General features: G+C 38.6%; 1 protein-coding gene across 12 annotated transcripts in view; it reads right to left on the minus strand.

Annotated features, from left to right (window-relative positions):
* CCDC66 (coiled-coil domain containing 66) overlaps positions 1-21,761 on the minus strand; it is a 64,797-nt gene that overhangs the window by 32,179 nt on the left and 10,857 nt on the right. For 9 of the 12 annotated variants that reach the window (XM_081246049.1, XM_081246048.1, XM_081246047.1 and 6 more), the window contains 5 exons: positions 20,549-20,714; positions 20,259-20,362; positions 18,691-18,812; positions 825-956; positions 183-433 (listed from right to left, as the gene is read on the minus strand). In XM_081246049.1, the coding sequence (XP_081102175.1) occupies positions 183-433; positions 825-956; positions 18,691-18,812; positions 20,259-20,362; positions 20,549-20,714 (775 nt within the window). Of the gene's footprint in view, positions 1-182; positions 434-824; positions 957-17,773; positions 17,876-18,690; positions 18,850-20,254; positions 20,363-20,548; positions 20,715-21,761 lie in introns of those variants that run through there. The other 3 variants (XM_081246043.1, XM_081246041.1, XM_081246042.1) reach the window with 3 other exon arrangements.

The raw sequence follows: 21,761 nt of genomic DNA on the forward strand, positions 1-21,761 counted from the left end.
ACCCCCAAAAGGTGGGTTTAACAAGGTGCTAAGTCATTTTCGTTTGAAATGTATCTACTAGTCATTTCTACTGTAAAGAAAAACACCAAACCTGAAACCAATTAAGATACAAATACAACAACAATCCTAAAGCGGCACACAGACCTCCTTAAACACCAACAGGTGCTGAAGGAGGCACTTACTTCCTTTTCTTACTGCTTTCCACAGCCACGTCTCTAACAGGTCTTGCTACGTGCTCCTCCTCTGAAGGTTCAACCTGGCTTCCCGCTGCAGGTGTATACAGACTGCTGATATCTGCCAGGTCCTGAGCGTCCGGGGAGACACAGAAGTACTCTGGTTGTGTTTGCGTTGACCGAGAGGACAGTTGAGACTGAGAACCAGGACAGCTCTTGAATGAATCAAAATGTATTGCCCATCTGTCATGCTCCTCACCCTAATCACGGCAAATAAGAACTGCTAAGAACTCTTCCAACTCTTATGTTTCAAATCCCAAATGACAAATAAACATGATTTCTAAAAGTCACCACACAGCAGAACAAGCATCATAAAGATTAACAAAACTGTATCCTGTATTGATTCCATATACATTTAGACAACTAAGCTTGGAGAATATGAAAAATTCAAAGAATTAGGAAATTTCTAAAAAGTCAGTTACAAGAAGCTGTGCAAAATCACACTGAATTCCTTCAATGAAAGGTTCACAAGAGCAAATATGGAATAATTTGAATAGTCTTGTCAAATAGTTTCAGGATACTTTTAAGTTTATGATTAGAGACTCTGAAATTATTTTTTCCCCTTTATACCAATAAAACTTCATAAATTACCTTTGAAGATATAACTTTTTCCTCTACTTTTTTTGGCCAGTCATCCTCTATTTGCTTGTTCAACTCTTCAATCCATTTTCTCTGCTGTTCTTGTTTCACAGGACTGAAAGGGCACTCCGTCAGTACTGCTTCCTAAACAACAGTCATCAATACCATCAAAAGTTTACCTCTTTTTCTAATCACTTTATATTTACAAATCTTTCCAAAGAATTTATATAGATTTAACATGGTAAGGTATTTATCTCTAAGAGAAGCAATAATTTTAAACAAAAAAATTCGAGGGACTTCCCTTGTGGCACAGTGGTTAAGAATCCGCCTGCCAATGCAGGGGACCCAAGTTCAAGCCCTGGTCCAGGAAGATCCCACATGCCATGGAGCAACTAAGCCCGTGTGCCACAACTACTGAGCCTGCACTCTACAGCTCGCGAGCCACAACTATTGAGCCCCCGCATGCCACAACTATTGAAGCCTGCATGCCTAGAGCCCATGCTCCGCAACAAAGACAAGCCACCACAATGAGAAGCCCACGCACTGCAACAGAGTAGTGCCCCACCCCCGCTCACCACAACTAGAGAAAGCCCGCATGCAACAAAGACCAAGTGCAGTCAAAATAAATAAATAAATAAATGTATAAATAAATAATAATACTTTTAAAAAAATTCGAGTATACAAGAATTAAGTAGATATATTCTAATTTTCAGAATCATATTTGTAACACATACTAGCAGAAGGATATAAGATAACTAAGTAAGTGTAAAGAAAGGAAATTTTCTAATGAAAAATAGAAAATTTTCTCCAAACCAATTATAAGACTTTCAAATTTCTATCCTAATATAGTCTCATTTACTTTGAAAGGAATCGTTGATAACCTGAAATAGATGAATACTGTTTAACACTTGGCTTCAGAATACAAAAACATTGCTTTTGGACCAAGAGCCAGGAGGATATAATAGAGCCAGAGGCTTTCTCTACTGAATCATAATGCCTCTTTTAGATACCTTTTTTTCCCATTTCTGCTGCTACAGCCCTAGCATGATCTATGACATTTCAATAAGAAAAATATATTGTGTCCAGATTAAGTCCTTGAATTCTAAGAAAAATAAAAACAGTAGCATAAAAATTTATTGTTCCTTTAACTTATGAGAGTTCAGTATGCTTTAACAAAAAGGAAAGCATATATTCTACTCAAACTGTCCTAAAATGCAAGAGCTAAGCAACAAAACATTGTTACATGATGTAACTACAGGACATAATTTTTTAAAAAGTTTGACAGAATAATATAATGGCAAAGCTCATTAGTTTTCAACCAATTGCTTTGATCAAAGGAAATACTTACACAAAAAGGAAAAATCTTCTAATCTCAGGTGCTCCCACACATTTTTAAATAGATAAAAACCAACCCTATTTATTTAAGCCTAAAAGAACCACTTCAAAAGGAGCATTATCTTCAGGTAAGTGATTTAACAGTTCTTCTATTTTTAGAAATGTTATTTTAGAGGTCAAACTGGAAAGAAAAAAAAAAAGGACCCTTTGAACTCCTTGTAAGAAATTCACAGGGAATTCCCTGGCAGTCCAGTGGTTAGGACTCCGCGCTTTCACTGCCAATGGAGCAGGTTCAATCCCTGGTCGGGGAACTAAGATACCAGAAGCCACATGGCATGGCCAAAAAAAAAGAAAAAAGAAAAAAAAAAATTCACAATATGGCATTGAATCAACACAGAATTCTGTAATCTGTTTCTTAAGTCTGATGTAACCAGATCTGGTTTCAAATTTTGGTGGGGTTTCAAATTATTCAAGGATAAGACACAAGTCAAAATACCCTTGAAAATTCCTAAAATCCTCATCAAATGCTTTATATACGTCTTATATTTACAACCCTGTGGAAAATTTAATAACCAGTTCTTCCAATTCAGTCTTCAACTTTTTACTCAAGGATGTCTTACATCCTTGTCTTACTTGCTTGCCACCTGAATAAGTCATTTCACTTATCCAACTGACTAGAAAACTCTTTAAATTATTACTTTCTTTTTTACAAGTCTTCCCCAATGTGCATTCAGTTAGAGGAATGAAAGTATAAGGATCTGGGGGGGTGGGAGAGGTGGTAGGTAAATGAAAACTCCCTTTTGATTACTGAGCTCATTTTAGTTGAAACCTGAGTAAGGCAAATGTGTGTAAAATGCAAGACTCACTGTGTAACAAATGTGTTCCGATGTTGATCTAGCACCTCCCTTCTGTTAATGCTTCAACATGGCTAAGGAAAGAACCCTCTTTCTCTAGGTTCACTCACTTTTTCACTTTCTCTTTCACATTATTGACCTCAGACGCCCCTTCCCCTACATAAAAGCTCCCTTTCTAAACACTATTTTGAGCCTATTCTCAAGTGACAGCCTTGAGTGAAAACTAATTTTCACAGGTACTCAATACACACTTCCCCACAAACAGTTCCTAATGTTACAGGTTCTTAATGTAAATTTTTAGCTACCTTCAAGTTCTTCTATGTTAGAAAATGCTAGTCTTACTCCTAATATAAATGCTGTATGAATGGCAGCTGCTATATCAGAACAGAAAGCAGAGGCTTTTCAAATGGTCACCTAAACATGCTTAGTTCTGTTTCATTTAATTCTCCCCTTAAAGCAGTCTAAAAATGCATGTCTGTGAAAGGAGAACACTCAGTGGTGACTTTGCCATGGTCCAGAATAGTCCTGCTTGCCAGTGCATGATTCCCAAGTCCAGACACCAAGAGCCTCCTCACTTTAGACAGTCTGTCCACCTACTCATCTTGTCAACTCAGTAGGCATAAAAGGCATTCTTCTGAGTGGTGGGTGGTTTCAGAAAACTGGGCTAGAAAAAACCAGATCTTCCAAGAGGAAGAGCAGCACAACCAATAGCTACAATCATTTTGGAGGGTGGGTTGGAGTACTGTGAACCTGAAAGTAACTGTAAAATCTCTGGAACCAGGACTACACAGTTGTGCACATGGCTAAAATCCTGGTTTTCATGTGCTTATTGGCCATATCTTTGGAGCCATATCTGTTCAGTCTTTTCCTTATTTTCCAATTTTACTAACACGATCGTCCCTTGGTATCTGTGGGGTACTGGGTTGCAGGACCTCCTGAAGATACCCAAACTGGCAGATACTCAAGTCCCTTATATAAAATGGTGTAGTATTTGCATGTAACCTATGCACATCCTGTGTATTTAAGATCAACTCTAGGTTACTAATAATACCTAACAGAATGTGTATGCTACGTAACTAGTTGCCAATGCGTAGCAAATTGAAGTTTGGCTTTTTGAAACTTTCTGGAATATTTTTTTCCCTGATATTTTCTTCCTTCTTTTTTTTTTTTTTTTTTTTTTTCTTTTTTTTTTTTTTGCGGTATGCGGGCCTCTCACTCTTGTGGCCTCTCCCGTTGCGGAGCACAGGCTCCGGATGCGCAGGCCCAGCGGCCATGGCTCACGGGCCCAGCCGCTCCGCGGCATATGGGATCCTCCCAGACCGGGGCACGAACCCGTATCCCCTGCATCGGCAGGCGGACTCTCAACCACTGCGCCACCAGGGAGGCCCTCTTCCTTCTTTTTTTAACTGACTAAATAATTACTTTATTATACATTTTTATATATAAAGAACTTTATGTATGTTATCTTTTTTAGCCCTCACAATAATAACAATAATAATACGAATTGGCTGACAACACTCTGTTACAAGCACTGCTGGGCATTTTATGTACATTAATTTCCACAATAAAATTATGGGGTAGGCATCATTTTTATAGAAATGAGAACTAAGGCACAGAGGTGTTAAGTATCTTATTAAGACTCATGGCATCTGGAAGTTTTTTCCAAACATTTTCAGTCCAAAATTGGTTGAATCCATGGATCTGGCACCCATGGATACAGAGTTGTATCTAACTATTCTGATCTTATTTCCTTCCTTCTACTTCCTTTGGGTTTAACTGCTGCAATTCTTTCTCTAACTTCTTGATATGAATACTTAGGTCATTTATGTTTTGCTTTCAGTCTTTCTCTTCCAAGAAATGCATTTAAGCCTATAAACTTCCAAGCACAGGAAGCTCATATGTTCTCATATATATTTCATCATCATTCGGTTCAAAACACTTTCTAATTCCGAGTTTTCTTTCACTTAGAAGACTATTGTTTAAATATCAAACATTTGGAAATTTTGTTGTTACTGATATCTAGCTTAATTCCACTGCGATCAGATAACATATTCTGTGTAATCTAAACCTATGAAATTTGTTGAGACTTTATGGCCTAGCAAATTATTCTCTCCTTTTTTTTTTTTTTTGCGGTACGCGGGCCTCTCACTGTTGTGACCTCTCCCGTTGCGGAGCACAGGCTCCGGACGTGCAGGCTCAGCGGCCATGGCTCACAGGTCCAGCCGCTCCGCGGCATGTGGGATCTTCCCAGACCGGGGCACGAACCCGTGTCCCCTGCATTGGCAGGTGGACTCTCAACCACTGCGCCACCAGGGAAGCCCTTAATTCTCACTTTTAATTTCTAAAATATTTTACCCATAGATTCTTTGGGTTTTCTATATAAATGACAAATTGCTACAATTTTATTTTGTCCTTTCCAGTTCTTAAGACTTTTAATTTGTCTTGCTATACTGGAGAGGACTACCAATAACAAATAGTAATAATAATATGGGCATTTTATTTAATTTTTAATTTTTAATTTTAGAGGGAATCCTACTAAAATTTCTCATTTAGTATGATGTTTGCTATAGGGTTGTTGTTGTTGTTGTTGTTTTTAAATACTCAATTGGAAATTCCTTCTAGACTAATTGCCTGAAATACTGTCCTTAACAAACTGGCTTTGGGTTTTATCAAATGCTTTTCCTGCATCTATTGAAATGTTTTGTTTTATTATGTTAAAATGGTACACTTGGGGCTTCCCTGGTGGTGCAGTGGTTGAGAGTCCGCCTGCCGATGCAGGGGACACGGGTTCGTGCCCCGGTCCGGGAAGATCCCACATGCCGTGGAGCGGCTGGGCCCGTGAGCCATGGCCGCTGAGCCTGCACGTCCGGAGCCTGTGCTCCGCAACGGGAGAGGCCGCAACAGTGAGAGGCCCGCATACTGCCAAAAAAAAAAAAAAAAAAAATGGTACACTAGCGGCTTTTAAAAAATTCCCTTAACCCATTATGAACCTTAGTCATGATATATTACCTTTTTACACATTATCAAATTTTACTTGTTAATATATTTTTTAGAATTTTTGTGTGTATATTCATGAATGAAATAAACCTAATTTTCCTTTTTTGTTATGTTTCTGGCTTTAATACCAAGTTTATACTGGGCTTGCAGAATGAACTGGGGGCCATTTCATATTTCTACTGCCCGGAAATCTGAATAAATTTGGGATTTATTTCTTTAAAGTTTGGTAGAAATTGTCAGTAAAACCATGTGGGCATTTTATTTTCCTTGTGGGAAAGGTTTTTTTTTACCCAGATCTACAATTACTTTAACAGTTACATAACTATTCAAGATTTTTACTTCTTTTTAAGTCAGTTCCTGTAAGTTATAACTTTTCCAGTAATTTACCCACTTCATCTAAGCTTTCATAATTATTGGCATAATATATTAACTTACTAATGATTCACTCTCTACCTGCAATGCCATTTTCACTCATTATATATTTCACCGACTGGTGCCCTTATTTTCTTTCCTTTTTTTTTTAATTTTTAAATTTAAGTAAAACTGACCTGCAACACTATGCTAGTTCCAGGTGCACAACATAGTGATTCAATATTTCTATACATTACAAAATGATCACAAGTCTAGTTACCATCTGTCACCATACAAAGTTATTACAGTATTATTGACTATGTTCCCCATGCTGTACATTTATCTCCATGACTCATATATTTTTTAACTACAAGCTCATACCTCGTAATTTCTGTCGCCTATTTCACTTATCCCTCCACCCCCCTCCCCTCTAGCAAAACCACTTGTTTATTCTCTGTATCTATGAGTCTGTTTGCTTCATTATGTTCTGTTCATTTGTTTTGTTTCCTAGATTCTACATATAAGTGAAATCATATAGTATTCTTTGTCTTTCTTTGACTTACTTCACTTAGCATAAGTGAAGTAAGTGGATAGACTTCTAGGTCTGTCCGTTTTTATAAACAGCAAGGTTTCATTTGTTTTTATGGCTGAGTAACATGCCATTATATGCATATACCACTTCTTTATCCATTCATCTATCAACAGACCTTAGGTTGCTTCTGTATCTCCCCTATTGTAAACTGCAATGAACATGGGATGCATATATCTTTTCAATTTAGTGGTTTTTTCCTTTGGAAGAATACCCAGAAGTAGAACTCCTGGATTGTATGGTAGTTCTGTTTTTAATTTTTAGAGGAAACTCCATCCTGTTTTCCATAATGGCTATACTAATTTACATTCCCACCAACAGCTGGTAGGAAAATTCCTTATTCTCATGATCTATTTCTTCTAATTTAGGTTCATTTTGTTCTTTTCCTAACTTAAGAGAGATTTATCTAGGTTTAGTGTTATGGGTAATTGGCGTACACAACTTACTCTCAGTGTTCTCCTCCACCTGTTTAGTTGTTAGTAAGTTCTGCCTCTTATTCTAAAAGGCGATTCACAGGTATATGAAGTACTTAGTACACTTCGTGGATCCTAACAGGCCCTCAAACAAATCAATTTCCTTATTTTATTTAATTATTAAATCTTTCTGATAAGGCAAAGAGACCCACTCAGTTGTTTGCTTTTTTTTTTTTTGGCCCCGCCATGCGGCATGCGGGATCTTAGTTCCCTGACCAAGGATCAAACCTGTGCAGTGGAAGCACAGAGTCCTAACCACTGGACCACCAGGGAATTCCCCCCCACTCAGTTTTGAATAAGGAAGAGGATTTCCTTCCGTAAAGTTTAATTTTGGAGGACTGAGATAGGGTTCCTCTGATTCCAAGACTGTCCAGTATAGAGAGGCAAAGGGAAGCTTTAGCTAGGACTGATTCATTTTGGTCAAGCTACTGTATTTCTTTCTTCTGAAATTAGGCCATCAGTGGACTGGTACTAGTTTATAACTTAGTCACAACCCATTTCTGTTGTGGAAAGGGCTTCATAATTCACAAACACTCTTCTCAGAATTCTAAAGTAACCTGACAACAAATGGAATATAAAGGTTCTAGGCATTCCATTTTTATTCTACTGCGTTGTGACTGGCTATTTAAAAAAAAAATCCTGTCCTGTAAGTGCTATAAATCTAGAGAAATTCTTGCTGAACTCTGAACCATGCTATAATGAGCTCTTTTTGGTACATGACATGGATAGAAATGTTTTAAGGATTATCCTTTATACCTGTGAAAAAGAATAAAAGAAACCTCATTTAAAACGGAGTCAGAAAGCCCTGAAGGGGGAGCTCTCACCCATATACGACTCACCACAGCTTACAGACCCAGCCAAGATTTTCTTCTGACCAGCAACAAGCTTCCTACCACCTGCAGCTACCACAGCCCGCCCCAATTTCCTCCTTTCCTCTACAAAATCAAGTTCCTCTCCTCTGTTCTCCAAACTTGCCTAAGGTTTGTCACAGTTTGCTTGTCCTGAATTACAACTGTCGACTATTCCCAAATAAACTCATGTTGCTGGTAAAATAACTTGCTCTTTTTGTTTTTTAAGGTCAACATATCCTTTTGTATGTCAGAAATAATACATAATATTTTTAAAAGTCAGAAAGTTGAAATACCAAAAAAAGGAAAAGATAAATATATGTAATTCAGTGATGATTATCATATATGAATATCTTGGGCATTAATGCAGACGGGTGTTTGTATATCTACTCATTAAGAAAATATAATACCAAAAGGATCCACAACAAACTCATATGCTGCACAATAACCACCACCTTCAAGAGTCTATACACACATACACAACTGTTAGAATAAACCAAATTCAGCGAAGTTGCAGGATACAAAACCAGGAGAAAAAAATCAGCTGCATCTCTATACACTAACAATGAACAATCTGGGAAAAGAAAATTAAAAAAACTATTCCATGTACAATAGCACCAAATACTAAGAATAAAATACTTAGGAATAAGTAGGCCAAAGACATGTACACTGAAAACTACAAAACACTGTTGACAGAAATTAAAGACACAAATATCAATAAATGGAAAGATCCTACCTTCATGGATAGGAAGACTTCGTATTGTCAGGATTACCTAAAGCAAGCTACAGATTCAAAGCAACCCCTATGAAAATCTTCATGTTTTTTGCAGAAATGGAAAAATGCATCCTAAAATTCATATGGAATCTCAAGGAACCCTGAATAGGTAAAACAATACTGAAAAAGAAAATTGGAGGACTTAACACTTTCTGATTTCAAACCTTACTACAGAGAGGGGGAAGATGGCGGAAGAGTAAGACGCGGAGATCACCTTCCTCCCCACAGATACATCAGAAATACATCTACACGTGGAAAAACTCCTACACACCACCCACTGAACGCTGGCAGAAGACCTCAGACCTCCCAAAAGGCAAGAAACTCCCCACATACCTGGGTGGGGCAAAAGAAAAACGAAAAAACAGAGACAAAAGAATAGGGACAGGACCTGCACCAGTGGGAGGGAGCTGTGAAGGAGGAAAGGTTTCCACACACTAGGAAGCCCCTTCGTGGGCGGAGACTGCGGGTGGCGGAAGGGGGAAGCTTCGGAGCCGCGGAGGAGAGCACAGAAACGGGGGTGCGTAGGGCAAAGTGGAGAGATACCCGCACAGAGGATCGGTGCCGACCGGCACTCACCAGCCCAAGAGGCTTGTCTGCTCACCCGCCGGGGCGGGCGGGGCTGGGAGCTGAGGCTCGGGCTTCGGTGGAGCGCAGGAAGAGGACTGGGGTGGGCGGCGTGAACACAGCCTTTTTCTTCCCTCTTTGTTTCCTGGTGCGCAAGGAGAGGGGATTAAGAGCGCTGCTTAAAGGAGCTCCAGAGACGGGCATAAGACGCTAAGGCTGCTGCTGCCGCCACCAAGAAGCCTGTGTGCGAGCACAGGTCACTATCCACACCTCCCTTCCGGGGAGCCTGTGCAGCCCGCCACTGCCAGGGTCCCGGGATCCAGGGACAACTTCCCTGGGAGAACGCACGGCGCGCCTCAGGCTGGTGTAACGTCCTGCCGACCTCTGCCGCCGCAGGCTTGCCCTGCATCGTGCCCCTCAAACCTTACTACAAAGGTATGGTAATCAAAACAGTGAAACAGTGCCATGTTTCAAGACAGACATACAGAACAAATGAACTGAATGGAGTGCCTTTCAGAAGGCTGTGAAATAAACCCTTTCATATACAGTCAAATGATTTTTGACAAGAGTACCAAGATGATTTATTTGATGGGTAAAGAACAGTCTGGTGCTGGGAAAACCGGATATCCACATGCAAAAGAATGAAGCTGGACCGTTACCTTACACCATAAATAAAAATTAACTCAAAATGGATCAAAGACCTAAACTATAAAACTCCTTTAGAAGAAAACATAGGAGGAATCTCCACAACGTTAGATTTGGCAATGATTTCTTAGATATGACACCAACAGCACAGGCAACAAAAACAAAAAATAGGTAAAATGCACTTCATCAAAATTAAAAACTTTTGTACAAGAAAGGACACTATGAAGTGAGTGAAAAGGCAACTCATGGAAGAAAATACCTGTAAATTATGTATCTGATAAGGAGTTAATAACCAGAATATGTAAAGAACTCCTACTACTCAACAAAAAAGAAAATCCAATTCAAAAATGGACAAAGGTGCTTGCTTCGGCAGCACATATACTAAAATTGGAATGATACAGAGAAGATTAGCTTGGCCCCTGCATAGGATGACACGCAAATTCATGAGGCATTCCATATTTTTATCCCAGGAATGCAAGGATTCTTCAATATATGTAAATCAGTCAATGTGATACACCATATTAACAAACTGAAGGAGAAAAACCGTATGGTCACCTCCATAGATGCAGAAAAAGCTTTTGACAAAATTCAACACCCATTTATGATAAAAACCCTTCAGAAAGTAGGCATACAGGGAACTTACCTTAACATAATAAAGGCCATATATGACAAACCCACAGCCAACATCACCCTCAATGGTGAAAAACTGAAAACATTTCCTTTAAGATCAGGAATAAGACAAGGTTGTCCACTCTCACTACTATTATTCAAATAGTTTTGGAAGTTTTAGCCACAGCAATCAGAGAAGAAAAAGAAATTAAAGGAATCCAAATTGGAAAAGAAGAAGTAAAGCTGTCACTGTTTGCAGATGACATGATACTATACATAGAGAATCCTAAAGATGCTACCAGAAACCTACTAGAGCTAATCAATGAATTTGGTACAGTTTCATGATACAAAATTAATGCACAGAAATCTCTTGCATTCCTATACACTAATGATGAAAATCTGAAAGAGAAATTAAGGAAACACTCCCATTTACCATTGCAACAAAAAGAATAAAATACCTAGGAATAAACCTACCTAAGGAGACAAAAGATCTGTATGCAGAAAACTGTAAGACACTGATGAAAGAAATTAAAGATGATACAAACAGATGGAGAGAGATACCATGTTCTTGGATTGGAAGAATCAACATTGTGAAAATGACTCTACTACCCAAAGCAATCTAAAGATTCAATGCAATCCCTCTCAAACTACCACTGGCATTTTTCACAGAACTAGAACAAAAAATTTCACAATTTGTATGGAAACACAAAAGACCCCAAATAGCCAAAGCAATCTTGAGAAAGAAAAACGGAGCTGGAGGAATCAGGCTCCCTGACTTCACACTATACTACAAAGCTACAGTAATCAAGACAGTATTGTACTGGCACAAAAACAGAAATACAGATAAATGGAACAACAGGATAGAAAGCCCAGAGATAACCCCACGCACATATGGTCACCTTATTTTTATTTTTTTATTTTTTTATTTTTTTGTGGTATGCGGGCCTCTCACTGCTGTGGCCTCTCCCATTGCGGAGCACAGGCTCCGGACACGCAGGCTCAGCAGCCATGGCTCACGGGCCCAGCCGCTCCGCGGCACGTGGGATCCTCCCGGACCAGGGCACGAACCCGCGCCCCCTGCATCGGCAGGTGGACTCCCAACCACTGCGCCACCAGGGAAGCCCTGGTCACCTTATTTTTGATAAAGGAAGCAAGAATATACAATGGAGAAAAGACAGTCTCCTTAATGAGTGGTGCTGGGAAAACTGGACAGGTACATGTACAAGTATGAAATTAGAACACTCCCTAAAACACCATACACAAAAATAAACTCAAAATGGATTAAAGACCTAAATGTAAGGCCAGACACTATAAAACTCTTAGAGGAAAACATAGGCACGGGCTTCCCTGGTGGCGCAGTGGTTGAGAGTCCGCCTGCCAATGCAGGGGACACGGGTTCGTGTCCCGGTCCGGGAAGATCCCACATGCCGCGGAGCGGCTGGGCCTGTGAGCCATGGCCGCTGAGCCTGTGCATCCGGAGCCTGTGCTCTGCAACGGGAGAGGCCACAGCAATGAGAGGCCCGCATACCACAAAAAAAAACAAAAACAAAAAAACCACAAAAACATAGGCAGAACACTCTATGACATAAATCACAGCAAGATCCTTTTTGACCCACCACCTAGAGAAATGGAAATAAAAAGAACAATAGACAAACGGGACCTAATGAAACTTAAAAAGCTTTTGCACAGCAAAGGAAACCGTAAACAAGACGAAAAGACAACCCTCAGAATGGGAGAAAATATGTGCAAATGAAGCAACTGACAAAGGATTAATCCCCAAAATTTACAAGCAACTCATGCAGCTCAATATCAAAAAAACAAACAACCCGATCCAAAAATGGACAGAAGACCTAAATAGGCATTTCTCCAAAGAAGATATACAGATTGCCAACAAACACATGAAAGGATGCTCAGCATCCCAAATCATCAGAGAAATGCAAATCAAAACTACAATGAGGTATCACCTCACACCGGTCAGAATGGCCATCATCAAAAAACCTACACAAAATAAATGCTGCACAGCGTGTGGAGAAAAGGGAACCCTCTTGCACTGTTGGTGGGAATGTAAATTGATACAGCCACTATGGAGAACAGTATGGAAGTTCCTTAAAAAACTAAAACTAGAACTACCATATGACCCAGCAATTCCACTATTGGGCATATACCCTGAGAAAACCATAATTCAAAAATAGTCATGTACCACAATGTTCACTGCAGCTCTACTTACAATAGTCAGGACATGGAAGCAACCTAAGTGTCCATCGACAGATGAATGGATAAAGAAGATGTGGCACATACATACAATGGAATATTACTCAGCCATAAAAAGAAATGAAATTGAGTTATTTGTAGTGAGGTGGATGGACCTAGAGTCTGTCATACAGAGTGAGTAAGTCAGAAAGAGAAAAATTAATACCGTATAACTAACATATATATGTGGAATCTTAAAAAAAAACATAAAAGGTTCTGAAGAACCTAGCAGCAGAACAGCAATAAAGACGCAGATGTAGAGAATGGACTTGAGGACACAGGGAGGGGGACGGGTAAGCTGGGATGAAGTGAGATTGGCATGGACTTATATATACTACCAAATGTAAAATAGATAGCTAGTGGGAAGCAGTTGCATAGCACAGGGAGATCAGCTCAGTGTTTTGTGACCACCTAGAGGGGTGGAATAGGGAGGGTGGGAGGGAGACACAAGAGGGAGGAGATATGAGGATGTATGTATATGTACAGTTGATTCACTTTGTTATAAAGCAGAAACTAACACACCATTGTAAAGCAATTATACTCCAATAAAGATGTTAAAAAAAATGGACAAGGACTTATAGACATCTCTTCAAAGAAGATATACAGATGGCAATAAGCACATGAGAAAATGCTCAACATCACGAATCATTAGGGAAATGTAAATCAGAACTACAATGAGACACCACTCCACATCCATTAGGATGGCTATCAACCAAAAAAAAAAAAAGAAAAGAACAAGTGTTGGTGAAGATGTAGAGAAATCAGAACCCTTGTGCACTGCTGATGGGAATGCACAATGGTGCAGGAGCTGTGTAAACAGTATAACAATTAAAAATAAAATTATCAAAACTGGTAAAAATTTAACATAAAAAGATAAAACATAAAACTACCATATGATCCAGCAATTTCACTTATAGGTATATATCCAGAAGACTTGCAAATACAGACTTGGGGAGATTATCTGTACATCAAGGTTCATAACAGCATTATTCCCAATAGCCAAAAGGTGGTAACAACTCAAATGTCCATCAACATTTGGATGAATGGATAAACAAAATGTAGTATCATACATAAAATGGAATATTTTCAGCCTTAAAAAGGAGTAGAATTCTGATACATGTTTACAACATGGATGAACCCTGAAAACATTAAGTGAAATCTGTCAGACACAAAAGGACAAATATTGTGTTAGTCCACTTAAACATACTGAGAATAATCAAATTCATAGAGACAGAAAGTAGAATGGTGGTTGCCAGGGGCTAAGGGGAGGGAGAAATGGGGAGTTACTATTTAATGGGTATAGTTTCAGTTTGGAATGATTAAAAAATTCTGGAGATGGATAGTGGTGATGGTTGCAAGACAGTGAGAATGCACTTAATGCCACTTAACTGTAGACTTAAAAATGATTAAAATGGTAAATTTTATGTTACGTATATTTTACCACCACAAAAGGGTAAATTTGATGTTATGTATATTTTACCAACAAATTTTTACCACCAAAAATTAAGAGGAAGTTTTTGTTTGCTAACTGCAGAACTATGGTCTGGTGGTAGCAATAAGAAGTTAGCAGAGGGCTTCCCTGGTGGTGCAGTGGTTGGGAGTCCGCCTGCCGATGCAGGGGACGCGGGTTCGTGCCCCGGTCCGGGAGGATCCCGCGTGCTACAGGGCGGCTGGGCCGGTGGGCCATGGCCCCGGAGCCTGCGTGTCCGGAGCCTGTGCTCCGCAGCGGGAGAGGCCACAGCAGTGAGAGGCCTGCGTACCGCTTAAAAAAAAAAAAAAGAAGCTAGCAGAATGATAACCTCACTTTCTATCCCATGTTAGACAGTATGCTAGAATATACTCCCTTCACTTAAGAGGCTTCCCAGGAAGGCCTAGTCATTAGGGAAAGCCAAGGTTTCATGGAGGTGAGGTATTCTCACAAAGGCTGAGGCTGTAAGTAAATTTCTCAGAAACACAAAAAGAAATTTTAAGCTGCACAGTGTAAAAAAATGTTTGGGCTGAACAATACAGGAAAGAGAATACAGGGCCATTCAACTGGGGGAGGGGGAGTAAGACTGAGAATCAAGAAGAGGAGAGAGGAAAGGAAGATGGTGAGAGGATTGACTCTTAGCGGCCTCAGGGTTCAGAATGGACCTATGCTTTATAAATTGTAACTAGAGCAAACTTTCATTAAACACTTGTTATATGTCAGCCACTGTCTTATGCACTTTATATGCATTACCTCATGTTTTGGTTTTTTTTTTGCGGTACGTGGGCCTCTCACTGTTGTGGCCTCTCCCGTTGCGGAGCACAGGCTCCGGACGCGCAGGCTCAGCAGCCATGGCTCACGGGCCTAGCTGCTCCGCAGCACGTGGAATCTTCCTGGACCGGGGCACGAACCCGTGTCCCCTGCATCGGCAGGCGGACTCTCAACCACTGCGCCACCAGGGAAGCCCCGCATTACCTCCTGTTTTAACAAAATTGGCCTTGATGATTCTGCTTGCAACTAAATTTCTCCTCCTCTCAATTACATGAAGAGGTTAACTTAATATTCAAGCAATATAAATGGTTGTGGCTATGGCTGGGATTTATGAAACCAACTGCTTTCAGGTATTTAAAGGGGGATTTTTTTTGTTACAGCTCATGTCTCCCCAGTAGCACCTCTCCATTATCTTACAGCATTCACACATAAATACATAAAAACTACATTTAAACAGTAAAAATATGCATAGATAATCATACTCTAATCCTTGGTTGCCCAGCTCTGGATTTAGTATATGATTTCCTTTCTAGTCTTTCTCCCATCCCCAACCCCTATCTCTGACTCCAAAATATAAATAACTTTACTGGTTTTCTAGACTATTAAAAAAAAAAATGACACATGCTATCATTAAAAAAAAAAAGGCTAAAAAACTAAAAGTCACCTTAAATGGTTAATTCTTTATTTGCATTAACAATCATAGTATGGATTACTCCCAGATAATAAATGACCTAAAAAGCCATGCCAAATAAGCAATAATAAATGATATGCTAACACTTCAACTGACATTTCGGTAACAGAAATACCTAATATTTTTAGCATTAAAGTTTTTTTAATCCTAATATTGAAAAGTAAATAAGCTTACAACTGATTCTCAACAACGTCATGAATAGTTTTATTTGCAGTTTTTAGTAGTATGTGCATGCATCAATTTCTAAACTTTAAAAACTTAGAATTATCATCCAGAACTATAGAGTTTTCCAAAATAACTTCTAGCAAGACTAATTTATTGCCTTTTAACATTTGGTCAAAGTGCTTTTGGGAACACAGAAAAACATAATTCATATTTCATTCCTTTTGTTAATGTAAAATTATCAACAGACCATAAACTGATGTAGGCTAGTCAGTCCTATATGGAGCAGAACAAGCTGCCATGCAAACAATCTAACTGGCAGGGTTCTATAAGAACTCTACCAGTACTGAAAATGTCTACCACCAGAATCATACCTTTAGGTTACTGCCTTATTTTCAGAATACATTTGTTAAAATGTAAATGTTCATTAGGAAGGAAAAAAAGAAATAGTTAATAACTTTTTTAAAATTTAAGGAGCAGGGCTTGCCCGGTGGCGCAGTGGTTAAGAATCCGCCTGTCCAGTATTTACAATAGCCAGGACATGGAAGCAACCTAAGTGTCCATCGATGGATGAATGGATAAAGAAGATGTGACACATATATATAATGGAATATTACTCAGCCATAAAAAATGAAATTGAGTTATTTGTAGTGAGGTGGATGGACCTAGAGTCTGTCATACAGAGTGAATAAGTCAGAAAGAGAAAAACAAGTACTACATGCTAACACATATATATGGAATCTAAAAAAAAAAAAGGTGCTGATGAATCTAGGGGCAGGACAGGAATAAAGATGCAGACATAAAGAATGGACATGAGACAGGGGGAAGGGGAAGGGTAAGCTGGGATGAAGTGAGAGAGTAGCACTCACATATATACACGACCTAATGTAAAACAGCTAGCTAGTGGGAAGCAGCTGCATAGCACAGGGAGATCAGCTCGGTGCTTTGTGACCACCTAGAGGGGTGGGATAGGGAGGGTAGGAGGGAGACACAAGAGGGAGGGTATATGGGGTATGTGTATACATATAGCTGATTCACTCTGTTATATAGCAGAAACTAACACAACATTGTAAAGCGATTATATTCCAATAAAGGTGTTAAAAAAAAAAAAGAAGAATCCACCTGCCAATGCAGGGGACACGGGTTTGAACCCTGGTCCAGGAAGATCCCACATGCCGCGGAGCAACTAAGCCCGTGCACCACAACTACTGAGCCTGCGCTCCAGAGCCCGCAAGCCACAACTACTGAGCCCATGTGCCACAACTACTGAGGCCTGCATGCCTAGAGCCCGTGCTCTGCAACATGAGAAGCCACCACAATGAGAAGCCCAAGCACCGCAACGAAGAGTAGCCCTCGCTCACTGCAACTAGAGAAAGCCCGCGCACAGCAACGGAGACCCAACGCAGCCAAAAACAAAATAAATTAATTAAAAAAAAATTTAAGGAACATACTGCACTCAATAAAAATTAACTGGTAATTTAAAAGAGTATTTAGATTCACTTCTTCAAGGAAAATACGTTATATAGTCATCAAGTACTAAAGGGCTTATATATTCAAAGTAATGACATTTAGAACTTACCTCTAAAATCTGACTAGCTCTAGGTAGTGAGTGCGCGTCAGCCTGGATCACCATTACCTGACTGGGAGACTGTGACAGAATCCTAGAATAGCTAGCAGAAGTCTAACAACAAAAAGAAAAACAAGGGCACTTTTTTGTCTAGTATTAAATACATGCAAAATTTAAAGGTCCCCAAAGCACTACCCGAGGGACACATGGTATATACTTATGTTTGATAAGCAATCACTTATGTTTGATTTGATAACCTTGTAGTGGATACCACATGGTCAGTGGTAGAGTTTTGTGGTCATCTATAACATCATGGAGCTCTTTTATAGGAGCCTAAAGGAGGTGCCAGGGGCCTTTACACTCACCTACTAACATAGTAAGACTATTTACAGAATGCAAACAGAGTAGCTGAGGTCATAATTTAATTCAAAATAACATTGTTTTAAAATACCATATGAAAAGTGAGTTTTAAAAAAACGAATAAGCTTCAAAAATAAGCTTTATGAGGGACTTCCCTGGTGGCACAGTGGTTAAGAATTTGCCTGCCAACGCAGGAGACACGGGTTCGAGCCCCGGTCGGGAAAGATCCCACATGCTGTGCAGCAACTAAGCCCGTGCACCACAACTACGGAGCCTGCGCTCTAGAGCCTGTGAGCCACAACTACCGAAGCCCGTGTGCCTAGAACCCATGCTCTGCAACAAGAGAAGCCACTGCGATGAGATGCCCGTGCACCGCAACAAAGAGTAGCCCCCGCTCACCACAACTAGAGAAAAGCCCGTGTGCAGCAACAAAGACCCAATGCAGCCATAAATAAATAAATAAATTTATTTAAAAAAAAAAAAGCTGATGATATAAACAAGGCTTAGCATTAAAAAACTGCAATTAAGATATCTTATATTCCATAAGTGCCTGATTTTGATACTTTTACCTTAGCCTGATCAAGAATTTGAAGTTCTTCCCATACTATTTTATCACTTTCAGATTTTTTCCATGGATTATTCCATTTTTCAGAAGCTTCTTTTTCTTTCTTCTTTAAAGCAACCTGTTCATCTGTAAATAATGTCCTTTTTAAAAAAATATACAAAAACTGTAAAAAAAAAAATGACGTAAACAAATCATGACCTTCTTAAAGAGTGCAGATTCCAACACAGATCAAAACTGTTTTTTAGGAAGGAGATTAACTCACAAGACAGAGAAGAATTTTAAGGATATGGAATAAAAGAAAATGTTTAATCAGAACCAAATTTAAGTATGGCATAAATGGATGTAAAAATGTTTGTTTTACTACAATTATAAATAAGGAGAAATTTTTTCAGAACATATTTTATATTATGCTAATTATTGTGAGGTTCTACTCTACAATAATGTTCATTTATTTATTACTATAAGGCTTAAAAGCTAGAACTCTGGACTCAGAGAACTCTGGGGTCAAATTCAGGTTCAACCACTTCCCGGCTGTGTGACTGTGGGCAAAATGATGTTCATCCCTCTAAACCCCATTTTTTATTCTGTGAAATCAGAGTAATAATAGCGCCTATTTTCAGTATAGGGCCTCACACAAAGTAAATATTTAATAAATGTCAGCCATTATTATTTATAACTGCTGAAAAGTAAAGTACATAAAATCATGTGTCCAAATTTGTACTGAAAAAACATTTAAAGCTGCAATTATGATATAAAACACATCAGATCTCCAAACCTTCTGATACTGCTACCATACATTTAATTTCTTTATTATTCTATTACTTTGACTTCCAACATCAATTCATTCTCTATTTCTTCGCTTATCTTTTTCTAGATCACCTGTCCTGGAAGGGTTGTGACTAACTGGCAGGACTTTCCAGTTCAGTGGACAGTGAATCCCATCTTCATGCTTTTAGTACAACTATTCCTAAGTACAACTATTACCTTGTTTACTTTCCAAACTCTGATACCTGGACCCTAAGTCTAGTCCAAGAAGTAACAGGAGTTTCTTAGTTACTATCTTACTTTCCTTAAGACCCTACTTAACAGAAATTATAACTTTTTCTGTTATGATGTCTACAGACTGAAAAAAAGAAATAAGCTTATTTTTGTATGGGATATACTGATTGATATCATATTGATGATTCTTGATTAGAATGTTTTAATTTTTAAAATGAATTATTTTTAAATAAAACCATCTTTAACCCATAGAATTTCTGTAATGGAAAAATATGAAAATGGATTCTCAGGAAATGAGAAATGTTTAGGAATCTTTGAGCTCCAGAAGGGTACTGATGATATTAATGTTCATCTGTGGCTTTTGGTGCACACCACAGAGCAGCAAACAAAAAGATATAACATAAGGGAATGTGAAATCACAAAGTTTCTTATTCCATTTGCAAAGAACTACTCTAGATGGTGAATGTTATAAAACAAGGTTTTTGATAATATCATACTGCAAGATGTACTTCATCCTCAATATACATTCCTTAAGCCAACAAAACTATAATAAAATGTGCAATAATTACCTACCAAGCTCTTTCCTCCACTGGGCTTTTTTTGCTTCCAACAAACCTCTATCACGTTCTCTTTCTCCCAGAGTACTGAATATGTCAGCTGGTTTCCATATATTCTCTCTAAGACAAGACACAAAAAATAACAGAAACCTTATCATATGTTTCTATATAACTTACTCCATAAATATTAAGTAATAAACTTTTAAATAGCTCTAGTCTTCAGAGTAAATATTTCACATACAAGTCAAGGAAAAGTAAAACCATATTCCCAAGATGACCCCAAAACAACAGATGTGAGTTACATACGTGGCAATTTTCTGCTCATACTGATTAGATGTCACCCGATTTTCATTTAAAACAGACTTTTTTTTATCCTGAACAGATGAAATGGCCTCAGTTTTTTGCGGAAGTCCCATGATGTTCTCATCCTTTGGCTGATCAGGAATATTGTTTAAATTTAGACTATACTGACCTAGAAGGTAAAATGCATGTTTTAAAATGAATACTAAAATTACATCTATTATAATACCTTAACTTGATACAGTTACACAGTTTTAAAAAAACACGGCTTTACACATCATCTAATTAATCACCTCTTACAGCAGTCCTTGCAGTGCGTATTACGATTCCCTTTTTGTCAAAAAAGGTAACTGAGCCTCAGAGGTTAAATGGCCCAGAGGTATGGCCATAGCCATACAAACTTTTGTTTCAAATAAGAAAACAAGCAACAACCAAAAAAACCTCCATTTACTCTTGCCAACAACACTTTTACAAATAATATAAATGATAATACAAATCACAACTTAAAGGAGAATAAATGCAAACAGCTTTATAAAAAACTCATTACCTTGCCCTTATTTTTCTCATTTAGCTGGGAAAGCAATCAGTGATGAACTTTTCCATGGACCACTGTCTCTATATCCCAGCTGTATCTATTCCAAATGTTTTACACAGGGCTCATATGCTTGGCTCAAAAATTCCTCAATGTGATAGTTCTCCCAATGGAGAGAAAGCATATCTAATATGCAGGTCATTATATGATTAGGCAAATTCTGCTTTTAACTTTGTTGATATCATCTCTCATGACGCCCAGTTTGTTTTTATTTTTTGTTCTTTGAGCTAGAATTCTAGCCTTAAAGATCAAAGTTAGCTCCCTGACTTTACAAAGAATAATCTATACCAAGAGAAGGCAAATGACTCCATTTTGAGCCCCTTGGGAGTGCTAAGGAGCTACCTGGTCCCCAGACCAGTTGTGGGGCCTCTTCCTGGTGACTGTTAATTTTATTTTTATTTATTTCACGGTTGCTTAACAAAATTTTAATAATATTTCTATTCATAGTCACAATTCCTTAGCTCAAAGCTGAAACTAGAAGGCTTTTAAAAACATAATACAATACCCTGACTAGTAAAATAGAAGGCATATAATATGCCATTACTTCCAAGTCAGTGTTTTACGCTGGTTAAGAAGATAGTGCTGCCAATTCGTAGCAAGGATTGAGAGTCAGGAAGAGCAAAAGCC

This window comes from Mesoplodon bidens (assembly GCF_964165515.1).
Source record: "Mesoplodon bidens genome assembly, chromosome: 10".
Lineage (NCBI taxonomy): Eukaryota > Metazoa > Chordata > Mammalia > Artiodactyla > Ziphiidae > Mesoplodon > Mesoplodon bidens.